This window comes from Crocodylus siamensis, chromosome 4 (genome assembly GCF_052110815.1).
Source record: "Crocodylus siamensis isolate JL-2025a chromosome 4, ASM5211081v1, whole genome shotgun sequence".
Lineage (NCBI taxonomy): Eukaryota > Metazoa > Chordata > Crocodylia > Crocodylidae > Crocodylus > Crocodylus siamensis.
In genome coordinates, this window is record NC_143398.1 from 237,607,970 (window position 1) to 237,635,466 (window position 27,497).

The window sequence follows — 27,497 nt, forward strand, 5'->3', positions numbered from 1 at the left end:
GCAGAACATGTGGGGAAGCCCACATGACTGCTGCGTGCTCCATGAAAGATTTGCCTCTTCAGGGCTCCTGTTGCTTTTACTAAATGGAGACTGATCCACTGATCTACCTCCCAACATGCACACATTGTGTACTCAGGCCCCTAGCTACCAAATATCACCTCGTTACTCCTTGTTAATATTTCTTCTCTCTTCCTCTCCGGTTGAACTCGCCCTCCCTATGTAAGGATCTTTAAAGCCATTTAGAAAAAGAACAGCTAATTATACAACAGATGCAGTGCGCTGCAGGATGAATGGGTAATGGCTGCCAAGCCACCCCCGTGATCACAGCATTATCCCGTCCTGAAGTGCTCACCTGTGGCTTGTTAGCACAGTACTGCTTAAAGAATAAAACACTCTGGGGTAAAAAAATGAATCCTGTCCCAGTCTTGCCCAGCCATCAATGCAGCACTTTTGTTATCAGGGTAAAGACTGTGATATAGTGAAGGTCTGAAAGCTTTTAGATTATAAAGCCCTCTTTTTAGCGCACAAGGAGTTCATCAGTATGAGTTTTTGGTGCCCGTGCCTGCAAGGTGCCAGTCTGAGCGGAAAGAGGGGTTTGGATGCCAGGACTCCTGACCACCGCAGCATCACTGTGCTACCAATCTGCAGCACCAACCTTGACACAACTATGACACAACCTTGACACAATTATTCCCCTTTTAGGCTTTCTGGTTCAAACCCTGCTGGCCAGAGCCCACATCTATCTAAGCACTGCCACACAGTTTCCCCCCATAGTGAGGGAGGCCTTTTACTGATCTTGGGTTCCTCAGCGAGTGTCCACTTCCGTCTTGGATGATCCTGCTCTAGCAATCCTTGCCTCTCATGAGAGCACTGTAAGGGTACTTTAACGCCTGCAGAGATCAGAGGCATTGCAAGATATTTCAGCGCATGGGGCAGAGATGAAAGGGGGTGGGGAATTATGTCAACCACTGGCGAGGTGAAGGGGAAGTGGGGGCAGGAGGGAGTGGTATTGTACTTGCCCCTGCTCTCTGCACCCAGGCAGCAACTGCTACGTGTCCTGCTGCAACGGCGTGACCTTGGCTGTTGCAGCTGAGGAAGACGCTTGCTGCATGTTGGTGCAGCAGCCTGGCTGGCATGGACTCCATAGGACTGCTTCTGGTGTCTGATGCACCCCCACCTCCTCCTCCCCAAATATGCTTCTGGGCAGTAGGCACAGGGTTGTGAATCCCATGGCAGAGCCTGTGGAGGTGAGCAGGCTACTTGGCCTACTGACCCCCCTCCCCTACAGATACACTACGGGGCACGGAGCTGTGCTTGCTCAGCTCCCTGCAGCCAGGCTGCACAGGGCTGCCCTGCCTTGCAAAAGACTCCCGGGGGGGGGAGGGCCATAACAAAGCCCTCTCAAAGTCGGTGCCAAGGGCTTATGCCTCCATCACCCAGTCCTAGTTATGCTACTGGTAGAGGCTGCGGAGAGTGCTGTGTAATAGCATGCACAGAGCCAATGTATCGCCTCTCTTGAGCTGGCCCCAGCAATGTTAACAATCTTCTTTTTTAGATTACATGATAAAGGACTTTGTTGAATGGTGCCAAAAGTCATGGGTTTGAGCCCCTGACAGATTGGCATTAGCTGTAGGTCCCTGGCTTCTAATCCAGGGATATGAAATGCTAGATACCAAGTTATTATAGAAAGCATTGCCAAAACACTCTCAGGTTTGAATCTGAATGTCTGGTCATGCAATGAGATTCCTGCACAGGTCAGCAGCAGGGCTTGCACCCTACGGCTTCACAGCAGTGATCTCTTTCACTTGAACTCTGCAAGTAACTTCATTACTCCTGGTAGCAGTAGAAGGCTGTTATCCTTTAGTGGCCCAGGCACCGCACCGGCATGTGAAATACACTTTGATGGTGTTACTTTAGCACTTCAGAATGGGGCGAGGCCAGCAGCAAGGAGGAAAGGTTTTCACTCAATTAACTTTGGCAATGTATGTGTTCACGTTAGGGAGCAATTCATTTTGGTATTCTGAAAAATGTCAGCTGCATTAAGGTTTACTACTGCATGCTGTGTGGCCAGAAATATTTTTTTATGAAATGCACAAGTATTTTCATACTAAATACATAAATCATAGAAAACCAGAGAAAACAGGACTTAGAAAGGACAACAGGAGGTCAACTACTCCATTCCTCTGCCCTAAAGTAAGATCAAGAATACCACAACCATTGCTGACAGAAATATTTACACAGTAAAAATATGGCCTGCTGGGTTAAAAACATGCATTTAAAATGTAAATAACTAATTAACTTATAGGCTGGAATGGCATCTCTCTATTCTGTGACTGTCTACTGGGGGCACAATACCATTTAAATTAATTGCTTAAATACCTACTTATCCCATAGACTGGAACAGCTCCTGTTGGGAACATAAAAAGCTCTTTAAATATGATTTGAAATGACAGATTTGGAATGCTTCTCTCTGATAATCATATGCATTTTATAAGTTTCCAGGAAGGACTGCAAAAAAAAGGAAAAATCTCTCTCCAAAGAGTCAAACTTGTATCTCAAAAACCTACACTTTTCTGACTTGACCCATATGGCAGCTACGAAAAGAATTAGGACTGGTCCTACGATCTGTATACATTCAGGGAGCAAATCTTGCAGGAGGCAGCTAAGAAAAGACATCAACAAGAAAACATTATTTGGGCTCTGGCAGACTGAGTTTAGTCATGAGACTGGGATCTGACAAACTACCTCTGATCTCAAAAACTGAGTTATTGTCAGACATGCATGGCAGGATGTGTGATTTTTAAGATAAGGGATAAACTTGGTCAGATCCCAATCTCCCCAATGCCAGGATCCTAGTGTTCCTAGACGTTTAAAAGTCACATGTGCAACCCAGCTGAAGGCATGCCTTTTCAAGGTTCAGGAGCATGGGGAGCCTGGACAATTAAAAAGCACCCCTGCACCAGGGTGCATGAATACTAGGGGGTAGAGAGCTGGAATAGGGGACTCCCAGATCCTCCGCTGCCCACACCACAGGCAACTAGAGATCAGGGACCTCCATGTCACACATTCAAATGGAAACACAATACAAACCGGCCACAAAGACATGTTAAATGCCATTTCTATTGTGTCATAAATTTAGTTGACTGTTTGGTATGTTGCGATTTATTATGTGATATAAATGTAGCATCTAGTAGGGGCCTTGCTCAGGTCCACCTCAGATATTTTCCCTAGTACACTCCATCCCTTGTTGGGGCGGGGCTCTTGGCTACTATTTGGATGCTGCTCTTTGTGTGCTTCCTACTCCCTGTAACTGTCTCTGGATCCCTCTTTTCCCTGCTTACTCCAAGCACTACCTGCCTTGCCCATGCACCCCATTTCACAGTTCAGTGCAGAAGTATGGATTGGGGAAGATGGACCAGTTTTATGGGAGAGGCCGCTCCCTTCCTCCAGCAATCAAATGAGGGGACGTTGGGCGTGTTTAAAATGGCACAGACTAGTAAAAGTCCTAGCAGAGACCTTCTGGCAGTAGAAACTGTGCATGGTTGTGTGTATGGTGGTGCAAAACAAACGTGCCACTGGATTTGCAGAATATCAGCAAAGACATCTACTGAATGCATGTACTGTAAAAGGACACTTCTGCACATGTGACTTTTTGAGTGCATTTCCAAGGGTAGACTTGACCCAAAGTGAATTGAGCAGGTCTCTTAGCTGACTACGGGAGTTCAGTTGCTTTATCAGACAAGTTTTTCTAAGTGCACACCTTATAAAACATGTCTAGAGACTGCTGTCAAGACAAAGGAGTCACCCAGTCCCTCCTTAACAGTCATGGGGTGAGAACCTTTTCTGAGTTGAACCAGCACAGCTCCACTGAAGTGAAAGAGGTGTACGATACCGTTCTTGCATGCTCCTGCAACAGGCGGTATATCTGCACTGCTTCACCTGGTGTTCCCCAGAAGCACTGCTGTAGAGTATGCTCCACATGCTCTGGTCCCAGAAATGAGGTGGGGTAGCCAGCCAGTGGGTGCCCGTGCCACTGTTCCCAATCCTGTTCTCAAGGGCAACGAGGGTCAGGCACCTTCATAGGACCCTGAGTAGGATGCGTTTGAGAGCATTTTTCCCTAGTAGCACTGTAAAAACAGTGTGGATATAGCCAAAAAGACTCTTTTTTTTGCCCTCCTGCTACAACATTTAGTGGCTTCAACCATTCTCAAAAAAGTTCTTCTCTCGCTGGTTTTACCCCCCTGGCATAAGGGGAATTACCTTTGATGTATACTGCCATGAGAGATCAGGCTTGTACGCATGACAATTAGGACAGATTAAGAAAACACGGTTGTACAGCCCCTAAAATTCAAACCCTGACCTGAGCAAGATGTGTGGGCCCACTGCTAAACACATCAGCTTTTGATCAAAAACACAAACTCTAGGGAGTTTGGCCAGGCTTCAAGTCTACAAGACTTTTTCAGCCCCCTTCTTTGTTTAGAGGTTGTTTTATGTGGTCTTTCTGGTATTTATGAACCTTTGTATTAAAAAATTTAGCCCAAAACATGCTTTGATCCTAGAGTTCCTTCGGCCAAATTCAAGTCAATATGCCACAGGTGTCCACTGTAAGAGCCGGAAAAACAAATGCGATTGGGAGGCACGTGAAGACAGATGTGAAGTTTAGTGTAGTTCCCAGAAGGACTGACTCAGCCTTTCATCCTCCCGACTTGTACAAATTGAGCTCTTGGGCAGTTGGCTGTGTGTGGGTCTTCAAGACGAGACCTTGAAAAATCCAAGGTGCTTCTTGCTGTGCTTGGATAGTACAGATAACATGTTCAATAAAACTAGGGTTTGTTCCAGCATCCCAAACCACTGTCCCTTCTCATGATCAATATGAGAGATACTATTAAACATGCTATTTTACGGCATCTCAGAAGCAAGTTGGTAGACAGGATTGAACAAAAAGTAGTGACTTGTTGCACTAGAGCTTGGAGAACAATCCATGCACCGGCCTGACTTCAAACTCCTAGTAACTCACTCTTTGTAGGACACCACAGAGGTCAAATGACTAAATTATCAGTGTGCTCTTGGTTTATCCTACCAGAGCTACTGAAGCAAGCCAAATATTTCAGTCCCAGGTGATGGAGTTGCGAGTAGGACATGCTGACTCCCACATCATATTTTCCAGCGTTTTGAGTTTACTGGCTTCACATCAATGCTCCCCTCCCACTGAACTGCCTCTTCTTCCAAGTCAGGAACAACAACTTTTCAGTATTAACAAAAATCTCTCATTTGCTCAGTGCAGAGAAACTCTGGTCACTGTCAGGCAGCACAAACTTTTTTTCCCTTTAAAGAGTTGCCAAGAGTGGGCTGTATTTTTAGTCCCTTTCTTGCAATCAAAAAAACAGGGGGGAAAAAAAGAGAAGAGTAGTTGAAAGTGATGTTAATGGACCTGTTTTCTAAGTGAAGATTGGGGCAAAATAACCATTCTGATGATGTTCAAAGGGTAGAGTGACAAAAAATAAACCTCTAACTGACAGACAGTTCAATACAGCTTTCTTGTTTTATTGCCTTTCATGTTATAAAATATCTTAGCAACACCTCTCAAGCTGCAAACAGGTCCCAGCACCTTTGAAAAATAAGAGGTTACTTGTAAAAAAGAAACCTAGAAAACTATTTTTAATAATAAAACTTTAAATCCTTCTTATTTGGATTCAGCGCTCTAAATAGGTCTTTTTTCCATCTTTCCACAGGGATGTATTGCTGATGGAAGATTAACAGCTCTGAAGCCTGGTGCCTGCATTTTACAGCGCAGAGGGTATTTGAAACACAGTGAGATAAAAGTGGGATAATGTGTATAACATTCCTCATGTAGCTATGCATTTTGCTCAGAATGGTGCTGGAACTACTGGGCATGCTCACATATGTAAATGGCCGCTAGGATACACTCGGGGCCAATCTAAGTAGGACACCCAAAATAAGGAGAAATCTGCCATAATTCTAGGGGCAGTAAGCAATAGAAAAGATCCTGCTTACTGCTTGGCCCAGACTTTTCCCCTAACCTTAGCTGTAGCAAAGGCTCTGACTAACAAGTTCTTATTTTCTTCTCTGAGACGGACTTGTTGATTAGCAACCCAAATCTTAAAAGAAGCAAAATCATGTACCTACACCAGCAACTGTTAGGGCACTCAACAACCTTTTCATGAGCAAAACCAACTCATTGATCTCAAAAGCCCAAATCACAGTGCTGAGTACATCCATAGTACAGATACTGTTCAGGAGGCAGTGATGCAGCACAGAAAACAAGGCAGTGTTTTACTCCACCAGTGTGATTCATCTATGACAGGGAAGAAGCACCTCTGGGGAAAGGGGAATTCATTCTCCAAGGTTACTCAGTCCTAGGTTTTCCCTTTTAGATTACCAAGGGCATCAATTGTGTGTCATCTGTGGTGGTATTTATGATTTGTCCACTAGGAGCTGAACTGAGTCTCTTAATCTCATTGCCAAGCCTCCCCAGATACTAATTTCATTTTCATGGCTACCTAGCTGGTTTGTAGATAATTTTCCAGCTCATTAAAGTAACTCACCTGCTCGGCCTTCTGGTGAAATACAGCGGACATGGCGAGGATGGTGCTGCGCTCATCCAGGGCTGCAGCGAAGCTCTTCCATTCTTGATCCAGCTGGGTGGAGATTTGTTTAATTTGCTGGGAAGCATAATGGCCTGCCTCTGAGAGCCTGGATGCCACTGACATGATGCGATTGATGTTGACATAGGCGTTCTGAAGAATAAAAAGAATACATGAATAAATAGAAGGGAGAGATGGGGCCATTTTGCATCTGCATTACAAATTCCCACCACCCTCAGCTGCAATAACATCGAGGAGTTGGGTGAGAACAATCGACCACCCCTTTAAATATGCATGAGTTGCAGATACACTACATTTCAATCTAAAAATAAGTTGCAAAGGATCTTTTAGCACCTGTTCTCCATGATCTATACTGCCACCTCTATTTTATTTAGGTATTTTGGAAAAAATCAGCCACCGTATTCTAACTCTCTACTGCCTAATTATGTTCTTTTCATTGCCCTTTCCTTTATTTTCTTCTTGGTATTGCATTTATATCCATTCATATGTCCTAGTGCTATTTATAAATGCATAAATATTTGCATTTAATATGAAGAAGACTGTGAAATTCTGTTGGAGACCAACCTCATCAGGAGATGGGCTAAGGTACTTCCTTATGGAAATGCTGAATAAAATTTCAGAGGATTTATAAAAAAAAACCCCAGAAATATATGAGATTTCATAGAATTTGTTATATAAATTGTATTTTTGAATGAAACACTGACTTTTCCATAATTTTTCTAAAATCATCCTATAGCAGAGACACCATTTAATATTGCAATCTGAACTGAGATGGGACTTCAAAACACCTGTAAACAACATTTCAATTCATTACATAGGAATTTTCCATGAGATTTTCAATTGTTTTGCTATCAAATGGAATTGCAAACTGTCAAAACCCGCATTATAACCCAATATTTCATGGCAAGACAAATCTCATGATACACAACCATCATGGCAATAGCATGCACAGATGCGCTATTGAAGTGCTTGTGTCTGACAACAACTGTATTGTGACTCTCAAACTTTATTAGATGCAATCATTTATCCTGCTGCCTCTGTTCCTCTGTGGATGGTGTGGTAGTCACAGCAATTATAGCTTATTTATCAGTGCTCAATATACTCCTGCTATCTTGTGGAGAGGTGGGCTCCCATGACTAACTCTGCCTGCAAGCACATTAGGAAATCCAGCCAGACCTGTACAGTCTCTGCGAATCACAGGATGGATATCCGGTGTCTAGCAATTCTGCACCTGATAGGAACACAATTTGCAGTCCTGAGTTGGAAATTCATAACTGGCTGTTTCAAGGGCTTAGTACGTGAGCCAAAAAAATAGTATGAGCTCATGTGTTCGTAGACATGACTGTTATTTTTCAATAGTACTACACAGATAAAGTATTTGCTGGCTTCATCTTAGCGTGGTAAATATGATTTGCTATATTTGAATGACGACAGCTGTGTAGCTGAGTTGCTAGGGAGACTGGCCAGATGAGGAAGGCCTGGGCTTGCTCCCAGGTGAGAGCAGCAGGTTTCCATCCATCATTTTCACTTCCAGCACAGCTCTGAGCCCATCCCGCAGCCTATCTGATGGGCACCAGGTGTCTGCAGCGTGCACTGACCACATCATCTCCGTCTTGTGTTGAGGTTAAAGAAAACAGTGGAGCTCTGCCTCCACTGCCCCAAAGGCCCTGTAAATGGGACAGCTTTACCTTTACAGCCTAAATGCAGGGCGTGGACAAAACAATTACAAGCTAATCTGCACCCACTTTTGTTGTGTAGAAACACAGAGTCCTAACTGCACTCTTTTTCTTCATCCAGTAATTTTGGCTTGATGTTTCATTTGGCACGAAAATTGTCTGATTTGTTCTAATGACAAGGGGAAAGTCTTCTTCAAAACTGGAAAGATGGATGAACAGAGGATCAAGAGTCAGAATTGTAACTCTTTTCCGAGGTGTCTCAAGGTCTAACCCATAATCTGCAAACACTAGAAGCAGTAACGCTTAATGGTAAGAAGATTTGCAAATATTCAAGGATTTCCCCCAGAAAGTCCACGTGCCTGTAAGGACCAAGCCCAGAGTCAGCCAAGATGAGTTTGAAATGTTTTTTAGGTTGGCTACCTGCTGGTATAAAGCAACATACCACTGCTACGGTTCGCAGAGCCGTGCCAAATGCACCAGCTGACTTGTTTCTTTTGAAAGACTAGAAGTGGCCATATAGGAGTTTGGGTTTCATGTGAAGACTGGTTCATTTTTATAATGGTTTTATATTTGTTCCCTGAACAATGATCTCAGCCCTTGCAATGTAATGAGCACGATCCAACAGAAGGAAACCAAACTGTGATTATTGTTTTTTTTTGATTCCTGGTGCTTACGGTATATAAACATTTCAAATAGTAGAGGGGGGAAAGGGAAGATTAATTGAGAGCGAGCAGATGTTCTTAGGTTCTGGCTTTCAAGTTAGGCGTGATTTATATGTATTTTGTATCTGTTGACATAGAGGAAGATTTTCATGAGCTCACCTGGAAGAGTACCAACGAGCTCTAAAGCTAGGTAGGTATCCTTTACGGCTCTTCCAAGCAAAAGGATGCACGGGTGGACTTCTGAATTCACTGCCCAGATGCCTGCTCCGCAGTGGAGCAAAGCATTTTCAGGAGAGGAGATTCACCCACAGGATTCAGACACTCCCCACCAGCTTGGATAGGGAATCGGACCAATACAACCTGAGGGTATGCTGCAAATCTTCCCTTTTTGATAATGCCTTCTTGCTCTAACTGGAATTATACTAATTAAAAGGGAATAAACATATAGGAAAGGGAGATTAGCAAAAGACAACAGGAAACCTCTGGGGCCTTCTCCATGCCAATCTGTGTCCCTGGGAGACAGGTGAGATGGCATGCGCATACGTCCTGCAGGGGAGCAGAAATAACGGCGTGGTAGGTTCGCTAAGGCTGAAATGTGGCTGTTGAAGGAATTCTCAAGGAAAAAAACCAAGACAAAACAAAATGCCCCTCAAAGTCTTCCTCGGAGATTTGCAAAGCATTTGTGAAATGCACCCTACCGTTTGATACGCCCCAGAGGAGAGCACTTCAACAGCAAAGTAGTCTCATAAGGGCCCCGACACCCATCAGACCACATGCAAAGCAAATTGCATGCCTTTTGATGCAGGATCCTACGGGATGGCTTTTTAGCTCAGCCTTGCACAGAATTCAGCCCATTTAATGATAAATGGTAGGAATTTCCAAAAGATGCCATTTGTCTTTACCAGATAATTGCAATGTATTTCAAATGTATTGCGACTCCCTCAGGACAACATGCATCTCCGTCTAATTTCAGACAATTAACTCCTTGGCAACAGGAAGGCTGATTATTCCACCACCGAACACAGCCCTGCTCGCACGCGTTTCTCAGCAATGACTCACTCTTGGATGGGGTTAACAAACACAGGCATGAAACAGCCACGGTGGAGCAGATATGAATAACTTCAATCAGCGCAAACAGCATGTGTGCCAAGCTATCCGCATGTAAAACTAAAGTCAATATGATTGGGGCGCATTTAGCTAGGATCTTGTGGTTTACACCAACAGATTAACTAGATTAACGGGCTCATGATCGCTAGGGTGGAGCGAAATCTTTCTGTTTTAGTGAACCATATTATTATATTGATATAAATATAATACGATTGCAATAACGGCTAGTATAATTCTATAGATCGAACAGAAACAAACACTGAGCCTGATTCCCTGGGAAAAAATATCTACACAGTTGCTTTTTGAAAGAAACATACTGAGCTACAATTTACTATCTGAAAAATGTCTGGCTTCTCCTCTCTAAGCCCCTTCCCACCCCGTCCCCCTTAGAAGGAAGTAGAAGTGTAATAAAAATAAGCAGCATTACAAATATTTTTTTTATTCAGAGGGATGCTTGCCAGTGCCAGGCATGCAATGTCTGGGGAAGTGTATTAGAAAGGATGTGGCCTGAGAAAGACTCAGAGTGCATTGTTCAGATGAAGATAGAAAATTATTTTAACTATTGTTATTCATTTGTTAGGTCCCTCACAAAAGTACATGTTTAAAGACTAAAGCCCTGTTCCTACTATCACAGGAATCCAGGATTTCTTTTTAAAAGACTTTGCCTGCATTCTCCTCCTCTAGTTCCTCCCTTTAAACCCATATTTAAATGTCCTGCCTAGAGGGCATTGACCAATTTCAGTCCACGCTCAGGATTTCATTACTCGTGCGCTTGCTAAAGAACTGGTCATTGGGATCAATATGTTGCATGATATAATTCTGCTGAATTATTTCCAGCCCTCACAGTTGCAAACCAAAGCTGAAAGACTTGGTCTGAATGCGCTGTAGAGGTTCGGAAAACAGAAGGTAAATCAAGAGGAGTCAAAATCTATTATGATGGGTGTGGGTTTTTTTTTAAGTGGCATGATTGTCTAGCTAACCTCATTCTCAGCACCTGACTCATGTTTTATGAATGCCTGGCATTGCCAATACAGCGACTGGTGAGAGGAAGCAAGGAGGACTGTCAAATATGGAAGTAAACGTTTATGAAAAGAAAATGAAAGTCTGTGATCTCCAGCTAACAGGGTCACGATGTCATCCCCGGGGGCAGCTAACCGCTTTTAAGGCAGGGCAACAATCTGCCTTATTTTTGCCAGAACAGGTTTCACTAAACACTGAGCGGGGTGAAAAAAAAAACAACAATGGGTTAGGAAACAGTGAGACAATACAAAAAAAGGAAATGAAGATTTATATGTGCTCATTGTGATTGCTTCCCACACCCTTCCCGTCTTCACGGGTGTGTTACACCAGATCCTGCAAACACTTTCCGTAAATGAACTCAGTGAGATTACTCACATGCATACAAGTACTTCACGTGCCTAAACGTTGGCGGCATCAGGCCCTTTTTAGATTATAACCTCTCCGAGGCAGAAACCCTGTCTTCCTCTGTGCTTGCACCTCACCTTCCACAGGGAGGCACCAATCGTAGCCACAGCCTCTTAGCAGTACCACGATATCAATGTTACCTAATAATAGCTACATCAAATCCCTGCATAAATTCGGGAGGCATTATCAGGCAATCTCCAGCAGAAATCAGTGACACCTGCAAATGAAGTCTGACATCACCATCAAAATGAGGAGGTCAGGAGGGAGGGCATTTTTACAAGAGCACTGTGGTGGGTTCTGTTTCCTAACTTTACTGAGTGATACTTTTCTTTAAAAGATGCCTATGCATGGGTGGTACCTGAATTGAATCAGGCTGTGCATCTGGGTGGGACTCCCTAGGAAAAGTATATACACAGAAAAAGGACTCTTGCTATCATAATTAATTAGTTACGATATAGGAATGTTTTAACCAATTTTGTCCTTGTCATCCGCAAGAATATCTTTTTTCCTTGTTTTCTTTGGCAAAATAACATTTGATTTAAAATGAGAACTGGACCGCAATGATCAGGTAATATAGATCAGAGCCAAATCCAGACCTGCACCTACATTTTCCAGGGACCAAAATGTTTAGAACTTGCATTTGTGTGTGGTCCACAAATGGTGGCAATGATGTCCCATCACTACATTCAGAGTCACGTCCTAATTTCCATATGTTCCAGGTAGTTCAAATAAAGTGATTTCTTTTGCACCTGTAACTGTCTAAAATGTTTATGAAAGTTATTTGTTGTTATGGGGCCTTTTCTCTCCAAAGAGACACAGAGGATACGTCTACATTTTCATTAATGCACTGTAATTACGGCTCATTAAGTTTAGTACCTGCAATGACAGATATTAACTTAATGCGCAATAATTGGCGCTACTACACATTAGCGCAGATGAATGGTTTTTAGGTGATGTTAATGTGCATTATTAATTTGCATTAAACTAAATCTACTGCACATTAGCACTGGTTTTGCCTGGTGTGCTAAGGCGCGGCAGAATTAGTCTTCTGCTCATCGTCTCGTGTAGTCATCTTGCTATCAAGTATATGAAAGTATCCATAGGGGGCTCGAGCGTGCTTGGGGATATCTTACTGCAGACCAGACCCACAGTACTGAGGATTCTGCATAGAAAAAAAGCCATCATCATTTCTATAATTTTTCTTTCTGCCTTTCCATAGACTGACTCAGGTTCAACCAACACCAGAACGCTGCTCACTGAACACTACAAAGCTGCATGTCAGCACAGGGACCGTTTTAATACAGAGGTGCAGTTCCCATAAACCACCGGTCTCAATGCGTCATGTTCTGTTTCCTTTTTATAAAATCTCCTTATATCAAGATGGAGCATCGTATGCTGGGGCTCTCTCTGTTGACTGCACTTCCATAATAAGGACAAGGGCAGCAGCTCTGCTTCTGAATGCTGGATAAATGTAATTTCCAAACCATTTCCAAACCTGGTACCAATCTCACACAGCCTCTCCCCTGACCCCTCCCACAAATGATAGACTCAAATATTAGCCACAGCCCTTCTTCTGTCTTTTGCATTGTGGCTGCTCTATTTGCGCCATATGACTGTGTGTCCCATGGCTCTTTCCAAGCCAGCCCTCAAAGATATCCTCCTTGAAAGGCTTGCAACCCTGGGACAGAAGCATACTTGACAAAGGCCCTTGATACAGCCACATTGCCATCAGCCTCCTCCGTGAAAGTGTGATGGTAAGACGGTCTGGCATGAGCTGGTCCGTGTCAATGAAGACGTTATTTAGTTACCATACGGACTCCCTTGAATCCGGAGTCGTCTCCTGGAATCTTTCTACAGCTTCTTTCTGATTTAGCCAAGATTTCTCGTTGATTTTCCATCATGGCTTTATACCTACCCATCATTTTAAGGACTGTTGCGTGTAGGACCTTGGGTGTCAGACCTTATGACAAGCTAGGTAAACTTTCTCTATGAATGTTCATAACGTCATACATTAAAAAGCAGCTGGGAGATGTCTTCAAAAGGATCTTTTTAAAAAAAATTACCTACATTACAGGTAAGCCTATCATTTTGTCAGAGTCACTGAAATCCTGGAAACCATGCAACACTAATCGGGGTGGGCAAAATGCGGCCTGCGGGCCAGATGTGGCCTGCCAGGCCATGCTATCCAGCCCGCGGGACCCCTAAAAAAATTTAGAAAATTAATATTTATCTGCCCCTGGCTGCCTGTCATGCAGCCCTTGATGGCTTGCCAAAACTCAGTAAGTGGCTCTCCGCCCGAAATATCTGCCCGCCCTGACTAAGATTTTCATGATGCCCCTATGAGGCAAAGGGAAGTAAACACAGCATCAAAGTAGATATAGCTCAGCGAGAGAAAATGGTCTCTAGAAAAGACAGAGACACAAGCCCTCCAAACTATAATCCCTGCAAGGCTGTATGCGCTAGTACAGAACCGCACAGGGTAAGGGTAGTGGACAGCTGCTGGAAGCATGCTGCAAGCACAGGTCATAACTTTTCCAGGAATATTGCTCCCCTCCCACACACACACTTCTGCAGGGACATGTATTAATGATTACCATTACAAAATGCTAGCCTTAATTATGGGTATTTACTGCATACAATGGAAGAACTGTTTGCATAAAAACAAAATTATGCCATGTTCTCTCCCATCAGCTGGGGTCCTGGGTCTACAATCCAACGATAAGACCGGTGCGTAAGGAAAACACAGAACACAGTATAAAGAATTTTTGGCACATCAGATATTTTCCTCCTTTAATTCTGGTTTAGTTGTGTTACAGTAAAAGGAAGGTAATTTGAGAGTTGCTATTATCCTGCAGGGACAGGACTATCTGGCTCACTTGCATATGCAGGGTATAACAGCGTACTTGTGCTGTGTGCATTTTGGCATGCTAATCAATGTATAACTAAGTGCAATCTCTTGCAATGCTTTTACATTTAAAGTCATAAGATGCTTGAGTTTTATGCTTCAGGGAGTTTACAGTGCCCTGGAGATCCATTTGCAAAGGGGGCCTTGATGTAGAAAAGGAAGCAGCCTCCTGGACCACATCACCCATACTGACCCAGGAGTTTCTCTGGGGAGTCTGGGATTCATATGTAGGAAAGGATGTGCTGGGGGTAGAGCGGGGTAGGAGGCTCCTCATCCCCCATCACCATCATTCTTGACCAAGACCCTCCAGGAAAGCTGATAGAGAATGAAATTTCAGCCTCTTCCAAGCAGGGGAAACTCCTTTTGAAGCCAGCAGGACAGGACAGAAGAAAACTTAGCAGCATGACTTCAGCTGAGCATAGCAAGGCCAAGAACTACTCAAAGGCTGAGGGTCACTGCTAGGAGGGTCCGACCTCCTGGGGATGTGTCCCCTCCCTGAAAGGGCTATGAGGAGAGAGGACTGCACTTTTCCTCCCAACCCTTGGGTCCCCTTCCACAAAGCTTCCACGGTGAGAAATGAGATGAAGCCAAGTTAAGCTCCATGCTACTTCAGTCAACTGGCAACTCTGCTTGTAGCATGGCATATAAAGCGTTTTCCAACTTCCTTTCAATCTCGGTCCAAATTATCTTGACTGCCTTGATCTTCACAGCATCATTTAAGAGCTCCTTTATTGGATAGGGCTGTGGGAAGAGCTACAGGCCTGGGATGAGTGGTACATTAAGGGGCAGTAACTGGAAGGTTGGTACATTTTTCTACTGTATTCTCCAAGGTGATATTTTGTTATTGCAGATCCAGCGACAGCCAGGATGCCAAGAGCGTGTGTTTGAACATTTGCTTAAAATAAATACATAAATAAGATTTATAGAGCACCTCCCATCAGCCACGGCTCTGCAGCACTCATGCACACGCAGCATGACAGCTTAGTAAAGAAAACCTAGCCAACTGAAACAGTAGAGGGAACTTAGGTCAGCAGAGTATAATTACCTGAGCTGGAATATGACTAGGACACTACGGTTAACACTTGTAAATCCTACGAGAAGTGCCATGTGGTCTTTAATGACCTCCTGTGGTTTTGTATTTCATCAGCAAGACAGCACCTCTGGCAGCAAAGAGCCTGGTAGCAGCGCACCAGGCCACTGCTCCTGCCACATGCTGGCAGCCCGACAAGTCCTGTGGAGGTCTCGCACCGGTGCTGGTGTGGCTTCACCTGCTTAGTTTTAGAGACAGCTGCGAGTATTACAGCAAGATGTGCTATGGCTGGAGGGCTTGCTAGACTTGGGGCTTGACACAGAATCAACAAAGTTAGGGTTAGAAGGGACTCAGAAGGTCACATCTTAGTCAACCCCCTGCCCAAAGCAGGACCAGTCCCAGCTAGATCAACCCAGCCAAGGCTTTGTGTAGCCGGGATTTTAAAACCTCCAAGGATGGAGCTCCCACCACCTCTCTGGGTAACCTGTTCCAGTGTTTTTACTACCCTCCTCCTGAGAAAAGTCTTCCTAATATCTAACCTAAACTTCCCTTGCTGCAACTCCTTGTTCTATGATCTGTCACCACTGAGAGCGGCCCAGCTCCATCCTCTTTCAAACTCCCGTTCAAGTAGTTGAAGGCTCCTGTTTGATCCCCTCTCAGGCTCCTCATCTCTAGACTAATTAAGCCCAGTTCCCTCAGTCTTTCCTCCAAAGTCATGTCCCCCAGGCCTTGCACTGTTTTTGTTGCCCTCCACTAGACTCTCTCCAATTTGTCCACATCCTTTCTGTAGTGGGGGCCCTAACTGAACACAGGACTCCAGATGTGGCCTCACCAGTGCTGAATCGAGGGGAATAATTGCTGCCCTAGACCTACTGGCAACACTCCTACCAATGGAGCCCAGTATGCTGTTAGCCTTCTTGGCAACAAGGGCACACTGCTGGCTTGTATGCAACTTATTGTCCACTGTAACCCCCAGGGCCTTTATTGCAGAGCTGCTGCCCAGCCAGTCAGCCCCCGTCTGTACTGGTGCATGGGATTGTTCTGTCTTAAGTGCAGGATTTTGCACTTGTCCTCGTTGCACCTCATAAGATGCCTTTTGGCTCAGTCCTCCAATTTGTTGAGGTCACTCTGAATCCTACCCCTACCCTCCAGAGTCTCTACGACTCCCCGCTAGCTTGGTGTCATCTGCAGATACTGTTCAAACAGGAGGACGTGATCCTTAATATCTTATGCAATGTTGATGGGTGTGTGCGTGCACTATTCCAAATGAGCATAATGATCCAAATGTCCATAGTCTGTCCCAGCTTCTGGGCCGAAAAAGATGCAGTCTCCAGATATGAGGGTGTGAGGGGGTGGGGCCTAGGAGCGGCCGTGTACTCCCTAGCGCCCCTCTACCGTCACTTCAGGTGGTCCAAGCACCCTCGAATCTCGCCCGCCACGACTTTGCTGTTTAATATATGTTTATGGGAGGCTGCCTTTATCCGCCTGGTGACTGGTAAGTGTGTCCTGCCCCTACTCCGTATGGTGTGCCGCTATATGTTCCCGCCTTAGGGCTACGCGTGCCCTCTCTATCAGCCCGGGCTCCTTACCTGCCTGAGGGCCTGACTCGCCACCGCCGCCCGGTCACCGGTGCCCCTCGGGCCTGGCTCTCGCTGCTGCCCCGCTCCGGGGCCTGTGCCGCGCCTCTCGCGCCCGCTGCCCCGCTCTTGGGGCCTTGCCCTCTCTAGGGCCCACGGCGCGCTCTCCGCGGCAGTTGCCCTCCTCCCGGGCCTATACCGCGCTCTACGCTCTTGGGGCTCAGGTGGCCGCCGCCGTGCCTGGCCCCCTTGACCCTTCTCTGGGTCTTTTGCCGTCTGGGCAAACACCGCGCCTCTCTCTGGCACAACCCGTGCCTCTCCGGCGCAACGGTAGTGCCCTGCTGGCACTGTGCCCTTACTGGGCACTGGGGACCCCCAAGCTGCTGGGAGCTCCCCTGAGGCCTCCTCGCTCCCCTACAGCCTCACCCGGTCCTCCGGTATAAACTACAACTGAGACTCAAGCCACCTGGCTGTAACATAAACACAGAGTCTCCGTACTCCAAACCGTAAGCGCCAAGCCCCCACCTGGGCTCTCAATCCTACCTCCTTCTAGGGTGTTCTTGTTCCCAGCATCATCGCAGCCGGCCAGCGCAGCAACGGCAGCACCCGCCAGCTCAGGCTGCTCAGCTCTGCCACAGAGCCCCCACTCCTGCGGCAGGCAGAAGGGAACTGCTACGGGGCCCAGGCCTCCCTTGTTATAAAGGGCCCGGCCCGGCCCCCTTCCGGTCACCTGACCGGCTGGTTGCCCTGGCAACCCACAGCTGCCCTGCCCTGATGATTGGCAGCTCACCTCTTCCTCATCTCAGGCACCGAGCACCCCAGTGCCTCCATGACAGAGGGCTGAACACCAAGAGTGAAGAAAGCAAAGAGAGCAACACACTTACAGAACAGAAGAGAGAGCGAAGCAGTTACAAATGGATGATGATGACTTGTCTTTTTGCACCCCAGATAAGTCTGAATTGCACCCAAAGGGTTTGATGAGGGCGGGGGGAAGAAAGAAAACACACAATCCAATCCTGGCCACGCAACTGAGAGTTTGATTAGATTCCCCTGCTTGGGATTTTGAGGTGTACCATGTGGAAGAAGAGAAACATTCATTATGGAAGTGCTGAGCTACAAGTTCTACTGAGCCTCATTAATTGCATGTCAGTGAAATGCCAAAACCTTAAAAATATTGTATTTGTCTTCCAAAATGTAAACAGTGCCATAGAACTGGCCTGGTTTTAAATCACGGAAATAGTCGTATATCAGCAGGTGGGTGGACAAAGCAACATGCTGTCCTTCCTGGAATAAAATCCTGCTGCCACACGCCCGCCCTGACCTTCTTTAGCATTTCACGTCTCATGGGTCCTTCATTCCCTTTTAACTGGAAGAAGACTTGCAAGCCTCCCCCACCCACACATGCTCCCACAGGATCCATATTTACGGCACGTCTCTGAACTCACCATGGAATTCATAGCAAAGTGATTATGCTGCGTCTGTAAGTCGAGGGCGTGTTGGTAGCTCACGCCGATCTCTGTGTGACTCTGCAGGAACAACTCCTTGTTGTGGCTGATCCAGTCGAACATCTGTAGGACAAAGACAGACAGACAGAGTCAGGGAGGAAAAGAGTAGGGACAAGCGCAAAGCACAAGCAGACACAGTCCTGACCCAGATTTACACAAATGAGCAAAAGCAGATTCAGCTGCACCATAAAAAAGTCCCTCATCTACATGAAGTGTAGTCAAACAATGGCAATATTGAATTTTTTTTACCCTATTCTACTATAACAGAATAATAGGTCTGAGAACACACGTTGTAAGCCTAGGTCTCTGTAAATGGATCCCATGAGGCTGTCTGTGCTGTATTTGGATTTCTGCATGTAGGGAGTCTGCAGCTGGAGGGCCTCAATGAGAGACCGCTCCATTGACTGACGAAGGAGTGGTTCAAAACCCTACCAGAAGCAGGAATGGACCAAAACCATTACTGATTTGGTTTATGCCTTATTCTCTTTAATGGTTTATGAGGAAGGTTTCCAGATCTTTTATCCAAAAAACAAACCAATGGTTTACACTGATTTCTCCTAGTACTTTCCTTCTCCAAATCTCCCCCCACAATATACAGCACCTCCCATGAGTCTTGCTTCCAAATATTAATATGTAGTGAAGCACACATACATAGTGCATTTACTTCTGTGATCAACATCCCTGTCAGCTACTTCCTGCTCCAAGCCCATCTCCAAGCAAGGCAGCTCAGCTCACATGTTGGAAATAGCTCTAATAAAACCGATGTTCAGAATTTCGCTATTCTGCGCAACATTGGAGCCAAGGAGTTCATTTATTAACAAAATCTCACAAGTTAGCTAGGAGGTAGGAAAAGATTTATAATCTTCATTATGCAATGAGTAGGATGAGGAAGAAAGAAGTTAGTTCAGCTGACCAGCATTACAGAGATTTTCTTTGGAAGGCAAAGAGAACAAAATGTAACGCTCCAATGGCATTGTATCCTGAGCCTTCATAAATACATATTCATGGCACGGCATATGGTACCTCTGTTTATAGGTAAGGAAAATAAAGTATATAAAAATGAAATTATTGGCCTAAGGCTTAAAACATACGAAGTAAACTAATATTGCACAGAGCAGAGCTACCCACCCAAGCTCCAAAGAGGTACGGACATAGACTCCCAGAAAAGTAGGGCCGAAAGGGACTTCAGGAGGCCATCCAGCTCAACCCCCTGCCCAAGGCAGTGTCATCCCTATCCAAACCATCCCATACAAGTGCTTCTCTAACCTATTCCTAAACCAACAATGAACTCAGTTAAAAACACCAAGAACACCCTAGCCAGCCACAGGCAAAGCAAGGGAACAAAGGCTCTCAGTATCCTGCAACTACAGGTATAGTTAAAATATGCTCAAAAGACACAAGGAAGAGGGTCATACTCTCACTACAGAGGAAGGCAAACCCCCCACAGTCCATATACATGTCCATATACATGTACTAAGCATGTATGCCCACTAGTAGAGCCACATTACCACAGTGCTATACACTGCTGTGAATGCAGGCTGCTGCTTCTCAAGAAGAGCACAGTGCTTATGATGGGCAGGACTCTTTTGTTCCTCAAGGTAGCTTGACCATCTCTGTACAGCACTGCTTTGTGCTGCATATATAGACATGCAGCCCTAAATCCTATTTCACCTACACATGCTGACGTGGCACTCACATAATTGGATTCCTGCCATGTTTCCCATTTATGCCCCGGTGGAAATCTGTTTGCACCTATGGTGGGATGGGTCGCCCCAGTAGTTTACGTCTGCCAGAGCACCGAGACGAGCCCTCCCACCTTTCAGCCCAATAGCCAGCTTGTTAAGACACTTTCCTAGGGAGTGAGAGACCTGAGTCTATACTCCCATCTCCTCCAGAAGGAGTTCAAGCCTCGGTGTCCTACTTCCCAGGAAAGGGCTCTACCCACCAGGCCGTGGGCTAGGCATCGCTGAGAGACCCTCCAGCCCTCCCCTTGATCTGGCCCACTGAGCAGCCAGGAGGGGAGCAACCATGAGAAGTGTGGCTCAGTGGAAGGGAGGTGGCTGTGGGGTCAGGCCCTACCCCAGCCTCCAATGAGGGAAAAACCATCCTACTGCTTCACGTCCACGTTATGGTACAGCTAAATCAGTAGGGGAGAGGGCAGAACCCAGACCCCTGTCGTCCTTCTCCCTGAGCCTCCCTCCCACTTCCCGTGGCCTGTAGTTAGTGCACTTTACTGGAAAATGAGAGCTGCAAACACAAACCCTCTCTGGCTAAGAGGGGCCTAAAACCCTGATCTCTCACACCCCAGCAAGTGCCCTGTGCAGTTGGCTATTGGTCTAAAGGTTGCACCCTACCCTACCCTACCCGCCCCTGGCATCAAGCACCTACTAGTCGTGCTTTCTTACCTGATGCTACACATGTGCTAGGGTATTATATTCCACCTAGGAGCCTACACACGCTCAGAAAAGAAGCACAGAGTGAGTGCAGCTGTGAAAGTGTGAACACAATCCAAGTGGTGCATAAGCTCCACAAATGGCTGGGACATGGCTCTGAAAGCGTCATATTGCCATGTGAAGGTGAAAGAGGATTTAGCCCTTGGTCACAGATCCCTGCAGTTATGGCCAGGATCCATAATTCAATAAGTATCGGCATCCACATGTCATTCTGTGCTAGATTACAGCAGCAAACTGTGTGCTGTAACATTAGCCAACACTTCCTCCCATGTCAAACACTGCTTACCAAACCAGATGGTTTTGGCATTATTTTTACTAACAAAAAGAGGCCTCCGTTGTTTTTATTTCTTTAACTGAATAAATACTTATTAAAAAAAAAAGGATGCCTTTATTCTTCGTTTCAGCCCAGCCGTGCTTAGCTGAATTATAAATTGTGGGTGTGGACAGATGAACAAATTCTGTGGAAGTGAAAGGGACAGATTTACCACACTTCAGATCTGCTGTGACTCTTTCATGCGCCTGTTTCTATCTTGTAGTAAGTAGAAGCTAAGCCATAGTATTTGAGCAGTTGCTTCACTCAATGTTAAATTGCCTGGGTTTAGTTTTGTTTAGCTATTACATTACACTCCCCTTCAAGCCCTCCGTTACCCTCTTTCTTCTTGTTCAACACATGATGAATGATACGTAGATGGTGAGGTCTTTGAGCTTGTCTGTACTGGTTCAGTGGTGGGTCTTTTGGAGAAGGCTGAACATACCACAGCCACCGGGCTCTGGAGTCCTGCCCCTTAATTAGCACTCCTGATCTCTATCATACTAAATAAAGATGGCCCACTCCACTGGCAAGGGAGAATCAAGTCTGTCATTTGATGGTGCTGAAAAGAAAATGTTCAAAGTGGGAGCAACTTGGATACAGTAATCCTGCTCAAGAGATCAATGCAAAGTTTGGTTATGCCAACCATGTGCCTTCAAATCAATATTGCATTGTTCTTCAGTACCAGATTGATGGAATGACAAAGCGTTTAACTGGTGACACCTTAAGGAGCAAAAGAGCCCGGTGTTCCCGTATTACACATTACTATTGTTTCCCATGGTCAGTTTTCCTCTCTCTGTGCATGTTGGTCTCAGTGGTGCTGACTGTAACACGAGCATTTAGGTAGAGAACATGCCCTGCCTGTCGCCTCTGATCCCCCTCCAGCAAAGTCAGGATTTCACTCTGAGGGCTTGTTTTGACATTAGGGTGCACTTTATTTTCACGACATATTTGTGCAAGAAAGAAATGATTATCCGTCACATCAAGCCTTGTAAAAACAAGAGCGAGCCTTATAGAAACTCCAGCGCTCCCAGACTCCAGGACACGATGCTGCACAGCTGCACGACAGCTGGGAATCACCCGTAACAGTCAGCTTGAACCAGCCTGACCCTTTTGTCTGCAATGTCCATCAGGGCTGTGCAACTTCTGGGCAGCTGGGGACTGACTGCAGGTAGTGCAGGGTGCAGACCTGAGGGCCGCACACCCCAGGGACCGCTCCCCCTTAACCACCCCACCTGCCACTGGGCGCAGCCCAACTCCCTTTTGCTGCACATAGCCCAGCTCTCTGTCCTGGCCACACATGGCTAGCCCAGCTGCCCCCAGCCATGTGCACAGCAAGCCCACCCCCTCCCAGCTGTGCACATCATGTGGACAGCCCACCCGCAGCATGCAGCCTGGGCAACTCGGCACCCTCTTTTTTTGAATACACAGCACACACAGCCTAACATTATCCCTCCTGCATGCACTACTGCACCTGGCTCCCTCCTACAGCTCTACTGCACCCCAGAAGTGGGCGCAGAAACCAGAAGCCAGAGGAGAGAGGGGAGGCCAGAGACCACAGCAACTGCTGCAAGGTGGCAGCTCGGCAGAATCAAGACATCCAGGGTTCATTCACCTCACCTGCTACCAATGTCATCTATGCCATCACCTGCTTAATATGCTGTTTAATATTCACCAGCTCAATATTCACCTCATCCGCTACCCATGTCATACATGCCATCATCAGCTTCTCTGCTGTCTACATTGGATAGATGGCATGATCCTATGCGAAAGAACGGATGGACACTGATCTGACACGCGAGGCCGTGGCAGAACACTTGGACTTCCCTCGCTGACATCAGAATAGCTGTTCTTAAACAGCAAAGCTTTAAAAACCAGGTCTGAATGGGAAACTGCAGAATGAGTCATCATTGAAAGACTGGATTGTGTTAAGTATGGTCCCAATAGAGATTCTGGGTTCTTGTTCTAGACTGGCTTTTATAATCCCTATGCCCCTCTTGCTTCGGTGATCTGCTTTGCTTCTCCCTTTTGATCTCTTCAACCACCTTGCCTCTCTCAGCAGTGCCCCCTTCTTTCCCCTCTTTCCACATCTTTGGCATTTAAATGACTTTATTCCTATCTGTTCAATACCCCTGTGCTCTGCAAGTCTATTCATAGCATCCAATGAACTAGAAAAGCCCATGCCTCTCTGAATGAGTAAGTGTATAAGGTGCCTGTCTTCCATCATTGAGATTAGTCACTCCAGATTTGTATTCACTGAACATACTGGAACTGGCCCCACATGCATTATTTCTGACTGGGACTGAGCAGGGATGTTCCCTGTGTTTTTAAACATCTTTGCAATTAAACAGAAGAAAAGAACAAGCTGTGATTCAATATATGACTCTCTCAGGAAAGTTTCCTTTCTCAGCTCATTAGAAGTTAACATACAATTTAAGCCAAAAAAAAAAAAAAAGATGTCATTGTTGACTCAAGAAAGAACAGTGCTGTAAAACCAAAAAATATATATCCTTTGAGGGTAAACGCACATCCAAAACCTAGAGTCGTAGCTCTCTGTTTAGAAACTAGTGTCAATTTATCTTAAGTAGCTTCATATTAAATGTGGATTTTTTTTTAACCAAGCTAGACACATTTAAGAGGGGAAAAAAGATCTGGCTGAAAGCCAATGAAAATAAACAGCAAATCTAATATTTTATGCATAGCAAACTTAAATGGGATCAACTGGAATTTAAATGATTAAAAAAACACAAGTAAGATATTATTTCTGAGGTAAAAGAGCTTTCTTCATCTTAGCTACAATTGTAACAAGGATCTGAGTGTTGTTAAGCCATATTTACAAACTTCAAGGTATAACGGTAGACTAGAAATGAAAAATTAAAATTTCAAGTGAATAAAAAATGCATCCTTCTGGGCCCCTCTGCACGTTACAGGTATTATGCAATTACCTGGAGACCAGCTACGTGTGCAAAGTAGGTAACACAAAATAAAAAGCTTCATCCAGCTATGAAGTTAGCTCTCAAAAATGTGTACTAACTTTATAGCTGGTTCTATCAAGTTTAATTTGCACATGTAGCAGGGTCTCCCCTGCAGCTGGGGCCCCATTAGCTGACCAGGCTCCCAGCCATGAGGTGCACCATGTCCAGCGTGAAACCCCCGAGCCCCAGGGATTGTGGAAGCCCCAGTTCCCCAGGGCCTGGGGGTTTCCTGCACCCCTGAGCCCTAGGGTTGGAGCTAACAGGATGAAGTTCAATGCTGAGAAATGCCAGACGCTAACCCTGGGGAAGAATAAACAAGAATATAAATACAAAACGGGTGACACCTAGCTGGACGGCAGCACTACAGAGAAGGATCCTGGGAGTCTTGGTAGATCATAGACTCAATATGATGCAGCTGCACAAAAAACAAATGTGGTTTTAGGATGCATCAATAGAAGCATTAGGTGCAAGACATCGGAGGTGGTAGTGCCTCTACTCAGCACTGGTTAGGCCTCGTCTAGAGTACTGTGCAGTTTTGGGGTTCACGTTTTAAAAACGACGTGGAGAACTTAAAAGGCTCCAGAGGTGAGTGACCAGAACAATAAAGGGTTTGGAAAGCAAGTCATATCAGCTTGCAGAAAGATGCTTAAAAGAGGACAACATAGCAATCTTCAAATAGTGGAAGGGCTACCAGAAAGAGGAAAAGCACTTATTCTCTTTGGCTGAAAAAAGTCAGACTCAGTTCAATGACTTGAAGTTGCAGCAAAGTAGGTTTAGACTGGTTATTAGGAAAAATTGTTACAACAGTGAGGCAGTGGAATAGATGGGCTGGGGAAGTTATGGACCCTTGGGTTGGACAACCACTGCTTGGTGATGATTTCGGCATAGCTATGCCTATGTTCTACTATCAGTGGTATTTTCCATGTTTCTGGGCTTCGCCACGTGGGGATGGGATAGAATTTCCCCTGCTTCTCCTCCTGCTACATGTATTAGGGACTTTTAAAGCCTGGTTGAGAGGCACTGGGTGCTGGCTGAACCCAAGGCTGGGGATTTTGACTGGGGTATGCCAGTGCTCTTGCCCCTCCGCTTGGGGTCAAACAAATTGCCATATTTGTGGTCAGGAAGGAATTTGACCTGATGATCAGATTGCTATGGACTGTGGGGGATTTTGACTTCCTCTGATGTAGCGGGGCAGGAGGTGCATGGGATCTCCCTTGGATCCCTTGAGCATATATTAATGACTTTTACAGCAGCAGGACATAGCTGTCATGGTCCTCCTGCCTTCCCTGTGGCAGGCTAGGGTGGTATGTCTGGTGCTGTGTCAGGGTTGACTCTGTAGTTTTGCTAGGAGGTTAGACAATGGATTTGTATGGAATAGCTTGGATAGGGATAATCCTGTCCCTGGCAGGGGGTTGGACTAGATGATCTATAGAGGTCCCTTCCAGCCCTACCCCTCTACGATTGTATGACAACTCAAATTCGGGCTCCAGGAAGAGGCGGCAGGTTTTCCTGGGAGGGGCTCATATTATCATTGCCAGCATGTCACGGTTAGATGCCATTAGATGAGCAGCTAACGTGATGGTGGCATTTGTGGAACCCCTACCGTATGGTGGTGGGAAGGCAGCATTGCTAGTCCAAGTGCTCCAAGTTCATGACTCATGCCCATGAATGCTCAAGATTTTTAAGCCAATGTCATATATGTTGGAGCCTATCTACAATGCAGCAGCACTGCGTTTCGGCCAGGACAGGCCCCAGGACACCCCACCTACCCACACACTCCAATCTTGGAAACAACAGCTGAGGGAGATGCTCTGGGGTCATCCTCTGGAGCTACTCACCAGCTGATCAGAGATCAAAAGTCTTGAGTGTGGCCAAAACAGGATGCCCTGGGAAATCTTCACCAGCATATTTCCAAATTGGCCTGTGGAAGTGGGTTGTTGGGGTAGGCTTAGCGCCATATTGCCCACGACACAATGTTGTCACAATACAGATGTGCCCTTAAAGCCTTGTGGTTTTCAGTCCATATCATGTTTTGGAGCCATGTAATAATTGCAGAAAAAATACTCAGCATTGCAAGACTTAGGATAAACTCTTGGGAGTTGATACTAGTGGGGAGGGGAGTTGAACCCACAAATGTATCATAATTCTGTGTCATAGCTTAATTGTATTGTTTCCTGAAAAGCTTTCAAGTAAAATTCCCTTCCCCTTCAGAAGCCCAGGTAAAACAAGAAGGCGTTTGGTTTGCTTCATGAATACGCACCATCAGCACAGCAAACGATGCAGTGATTGCTATTTTATTGAACCTGCCATGGGAGATCACACACAAGAGGGCTTTCTTGCGAGTCCTGTAAAAATGGTAAATAGTCCTTGGCTTGGTAATTGGTCTATCACAGAGCTGTGAGTACTTTTATGTGACAAATATCAAGGATCCAGAGGACACCCTCTGCCAGATCATTTTGAACCAGACCAGATGTTGGGACTCAGTAACTAATAGTTCCCTATCATTAAAATGGTGTTGCACAGCACCAAGTCAGAGGATCACAACCCATTCGTGAAAAATATCACTCTGATAAAATTAGCCCAGGGATCACTGTAAAATTAATGGTTCCTTAATTACTGCTGCTGCTAGCATTTCTGCTAATTTTTCCATTGTAACGATGTTGGCTGCCAATTATTTTTAGTCTTCTCTTAAGCCCAGTAATCAGACCTACTGGCATGGAACATGCACTAAATTTAATGGGAGTTAAAAACAACTGTAGGATTGGATATGAGGGGCAGCATCCTATTTGACTTTATGTGCCGAAATGGCAAGTGCCCAGCTGCGTAACTGCCATTTTTTGGCACACAAGCACAGCTTGTGCCCCTACACTGCACGCAGTGTGGACATGTAAGCATCCACATGACTGCTGAATCTGTGCAGTAGGCTGCAGCCTGGCTGCGCAGGCACGTAGCTCTGTATGCCTGCATCTGAGTGTAAATCCAGAAATGTGGACCTGGCAAGAACCAGGAAGGGGCTTTTCCCACATTTTAGCTTGAGAGCTTGGTGGTTCAGGCACTTGTCCAGGCTCTGGGTCTGCCTCCTCATATGGGGTTTGAACCTGCATCTCTCTAACCTCCCAGCACAGCAATCTAAGCACTGTAACACAGGTCAGGAATTGGTCGATCCTCTCCCCCAGCACTCTTCTTAAAGCTGAACCATTTCACCTTGAGTTCAATAGTCACTGGGGGCAACTACATGTGCTATTT

The 27,497-nt window shown here is 45.6% G+C and overlaps 1 protein-coding gene across 1 annotated transcript in view; it reads right to left on the minus strand.

Annotated features, from left to right (window-relative positions):
* Positions 1–27,497, minus strand: part of KALRN (kalirin RhoGEF kinase) — a 764,809-nt gene that overhangs the window by 396,396 nt on the left and 340,916 nt on the right. Inside the window, exons 6-7 of the mRNA XM_090045976.1 lie at positions 18,454–18,576; positions 6,567–6,758 (exon numbers count right to left, since the gene is read on the minus strand). Of these exons, the coding sequence (XP_089902102.1) occupies positions 6,567–6,758; positions 18,454–18,576 (315 nt within the window). The remainder of the gene's footprint in view (positions 1–6,566; positions 6,759–18,453; positions 18,577–27,497) is intronic.